Raw genomic sequence first — 3,528 nt, forward strand, 5'->3', positions numbered from 1 at the left:
TGAACTCTGGAGCGCCCCAGGCCAGGCAGGCTTTGGGCCCATGCTGGGCGGGGGCTCGTCCCCCCTGCCCCTCCCGGCAGGTGGCAGCAGCTCTGTGGGGGGCAGCGGCGGGTTTGGCAGCCTGCACCAGCATGAGCGCATGGTAAGCTATGTGGGTGGCTCTTGGCAGGTGGGGGGCAGTGCCCTGATGTGACCCCTCTGACCCATCCTTCCCACCCTGCAGGGCTACCAGCTGCACGGAGCAGAGGTGAACGGCGGGCTTCCAGCCGCATCCACCTTCTCGGGCCCTGCAGGCACCTACAGCAGCATCTCCAGCCACACGCCCCCCGTCAGCGGGGCAGACAGCCTCCTGGGTATAGCCCTTTGTCCCCCACCCCCATGGGCTCAAGATTAGCATTGTTGGTATCATTATCAGTGTGGTCCTGGTTATCATTGTTATTATCGGCTCCTCAGCCCTCCTCAGCTGTTTCAAAGTGGCTCTTTCATTAGGGGGCCCCACTGGGGAAACTGAGGCCCCCAAAGTGTGCTGTTCGCGCAGAGCCCTACAGCCCACCTGGCCCCAGAGCCCTGCGGAGGCAGGTGCTGGACGGCAGCAGACCCCGACTGGCTGGGCCGCCCAGGGCCAGGCTGGGGCATCCGTGTGGTAGCCTCTGTCGGCTAGGGCCTCACATCTCTCCACTCACAGGCTCCCGTGGGACCACATCCAGCAGCTCCGGAGATGCCCTTGGCAAGGCCCTGGCCTCGGTGAGGCGTGGGATGTGGTGGGTGGCTGAGCCAGTGACCCCGAGAAGCTGGCCCTGACAGGCCACCTGGTGGCTTTTTGTTTCTTCTTGTCCCATCACAGATCTACTCCCCGGATCACTCAAGCAATAACTTCTCCTCCAGCCCCTCCACCCCCGTGGGCTCCCCACAGGGCCTGGCAGGTCTGTGCAGGGTGTTGGGGTAGGGGGTCAGGGCTGGTGACTGCAACCCCAGTTGGGTGGGGAGCTAGACCGACCACCTGCCTCAGCTCATGTTCCTACGATTGTCTCCCAGGCTGTCGAGGAGGGCAGCCTGGAGGAGCGGGATCTCACAAAGTAGGCTAAAGCTGGGAGGGAGTGCTCCATGCACTGCAGAGGCAGAGGGATCCAGCAGAGGCCTGGGGTACCCAAGAGCCAGAGCAGACATGGGTGTGTTGGCGTTTATTCACCCCTACGGTTGTTAGTTAGACACACACTGTATGCCTCGTGCTGTGTTATGCAACGGGACTCAAGTCCGAGGACAGAGGACCAAGGGCTCTGGGGTGTGTGGGCAGTTTTAACAGTACCCATAGGCCTGTACGGTGTTCTCAGGGCTTAGGTGCAGCGGGACTGGGAGGAGCCTCCTTCCCCATGGGTTTCATAGAAGTGGTAACTGAGGTGCAAAGATGTGACCTACCCACTGGGTCCACACCCTAGACAGGAGCTGCCTGGTCAGCTGGGCCCAGATCCAGGCTCAGGCCTTTAGACCGACCTGCGGGCGTGGGAGCCCCCATGTGGCCAGTCTGAGCATTGTAGCCTGGGACTCTCAGTCCAGCCCTGCTTCTTCCTGTGTCAGGCTGCGTGGCACACACCTCAAACCTGTGCCCATTCACGTGCATGTCTCCTGCCCCTTCCAGGGACATCGCAGTGGCCCCGACCAGGAGCCCCCGGTGCCTTATCGCCCAGCTACGATGGGGGTCTCCATGGCCTGGTGAGCATCCTGGGGGCTGGGGAGGGTGTGCCATGGTGGGAGTGTGGGGTAGGTGCACAGGGACAGACAGGAACACCTGTTCCAAGGACGGTGGGTGCCTGTGGAGGTCCACTGATGGCGGGGCAGGTTGGCTCAGCGTTTCGTTTCTGCCATGGTCACGTGACGTCTCACAGGGCGTGGAAACCATGTCCTGTAAGAGCCCCAGGTGTGGTGTAAATAACAGAATGTGTGACAGGACGGGTGCCCCTTGACCAGAATGGATGTCTCAACTAATTTATTGGGGATGAGGTCCAAGGCAGTGGTCAGCAAGGTTGCTGGCGGCTGTTCCCAGCCCTTCACCCACCCTTCTTGCAGCAGAGCAAGGTGGAGGATCACCTGGATGAGGCCATCCACGTGCTCCGCAGCCATGCTGTGGGCACCGCAGGCGACGTGCACGGGCTGCTACCTGGCCATGGGGCACTGACCTCGGGCTTCGCTGGCCCTGTCATGCCACTGGGTGGGCGGCATGCAGGCCTGGTAAGTGCTGGTGAGGGCAGACCTGGGAGGAGGGTGGGTGGTGAGTGGGCTGCACAGGCCAGGCCAGCGCCGATGACCCCCCTCATCCACAGGTGGGAAGCGGCCATTCAGAGGACGGCCTTTCTGGCAGCAGTGGCCTCGTGCACAACCATGTGGCCCTCCCCGACCTCTCCCGGCAGCCTGATTCCTACGGCGGTGAGTCCAGCAGCGTTGCCTGTGCTGAGGGCCCACTAGTGGGCTGACCCCTTGTTCTTCCTCTGGAAAAGGGGGCTCAGGACTGTCTACCCCCATTTCCAGTTGAGGAAACTGAGGCCCCAGGGTACTAAGGAGGAGGCAGAGGAATGTACTCTCCACATCAGTGCCACCTTCAGCCTCGCCAGAGAAGCCCTACTGGGCCTGGCCCTGGGGTCCCACAAGGCTGGGGTTGGGGCACTGCTGCTTTTGGAGCTGGGGAACAAAACGGATTGAGCAGAGAAAGGGGGTGATGTCAGAAGGTGAAGTGAGCATGTCGGGACACATGTTGGAGGGAAAGTTGGTGGGCGGGGAGAGGGGCGCTGTAGAGTCTGCAGTTTTAAAGTTAGGAATGAGCAGGCAGGTGCCAGGGTGAGTACATGCAAAGGCCCTGGGGCAGGACCGTGTCTGGCATGTTGGAGGAACAGCTGGAGCCAGATGAGGAGAGGGAGGAGGGAAAGGCAGGTGGTTCAGGGCCTTGTGGGCCATGGGAGAACTTGGGCTTTTATCTCGGAGCAGGTGGGGAGCCTGGAGGGCTGTGGACAGGAGGGCCTGGGATTTTGCTCAGGTGTTCACAGGCGCCCTCTGGTGGCTGCTTCTGGGAGGACAGACTGGGGGCAGAAGAGACTGCCCCTCCAAGAAGGAGGGTGTGGGTGGCCGCTGGGGACCAGCCTGGGCAGAGGCCATGAGGGGCAATTTCCAGGGGCTCTGAAGGATGTGAAGACATGGAAGATGAGGTGGGGTTCCAGTCTGGAGGTGGCATCTAGGCGTCCTTGGCACATGTTGGAGTTGGAGGGTCCCAGGTGGAGTGTAGATGGGGCAGATCCTGGATCTGTGCATCGGGGTGGGTACTGAGGCTTGGGGAGGAGGGCGCACTGTGTCAGATGCTGAGCTGAGGACCCCACCAGGGCAAGGGGGACAAGGTCAGTGGATTTCTGGGGTGTTAATTGTCTGGGAAGCAGAGAAGTCAGCAGTAGTGAGAGGGGGCGAGGTCAAGAGGGTTTCTTTGAAGACTGAGGGAGTGGCAGCATGCTGCATGTCCCGCAGCAGCCAGGGGAAAGCCGTCTACTT

The 3,528-nt window shown here is 61.5% G+C and overlaps 1 protein-coding gene across 2 annotated transcripts in view; it reads left to right on the plus strand.

Annotated features, from left to right (window-relative positions):
• TCF3 (transcription factor 3) overlaps nucleotides 1–3,528 on the plus strand; it is a 31,112-nt gene that overhangs the window by 22,951 nt on the left and 4,633 nt on the right. For both annotated transcript variants that reach the window (XM_010844553.1, XM_010844554.1), the window contains exons 10-16: nucleotides 1–142; nucleotides 224–353; nucleotides 686–744; nucleotides 845–923; nucleotides 1,637–1,710; nucleotides 2,065–2,226; nucleotides 2,319–2,421. The exon at nucleotides 1–142 is cut by the window's left edge and continues 6 nt beyond it. In XM_010844553.1, coding sequence (XP_010842855.1) covers nucleotides 1–142; nucleotides 224–353; nucleotides 686–744; nucleotides 845–923; nucleotides 1,637–1,710; nucleotides 2,065–2,226; nucleotides 2,319–2,421 — 749 coding nt within the window. The remainder of the gene's footprint in view (nucleotides 143–223; nucleotides 354–685; nucleotides 745–844; nucleotides 924–1,636; nucleotides 1,711–2,064; nucleotides 2,227–2,318; nucleotides 2,422–3,528) is intronic.

Source organism: Bison bison, unplaced genomic scaffold (assembly GCF_000754665.1).
Source record: "Bison bison bison isolate TAMUID 2011002044 unplaced genomic scaffold, Bison_UMD1.0 scf7180017864203, whole genome shotgun sequence".
Classification (NCBI taxonomy): domain Eukaryota; kingdom Metazoa; phylum Chordata; class Mammalia; order Artiodactyla; family Bovidae; genus Bison; species Bison bison.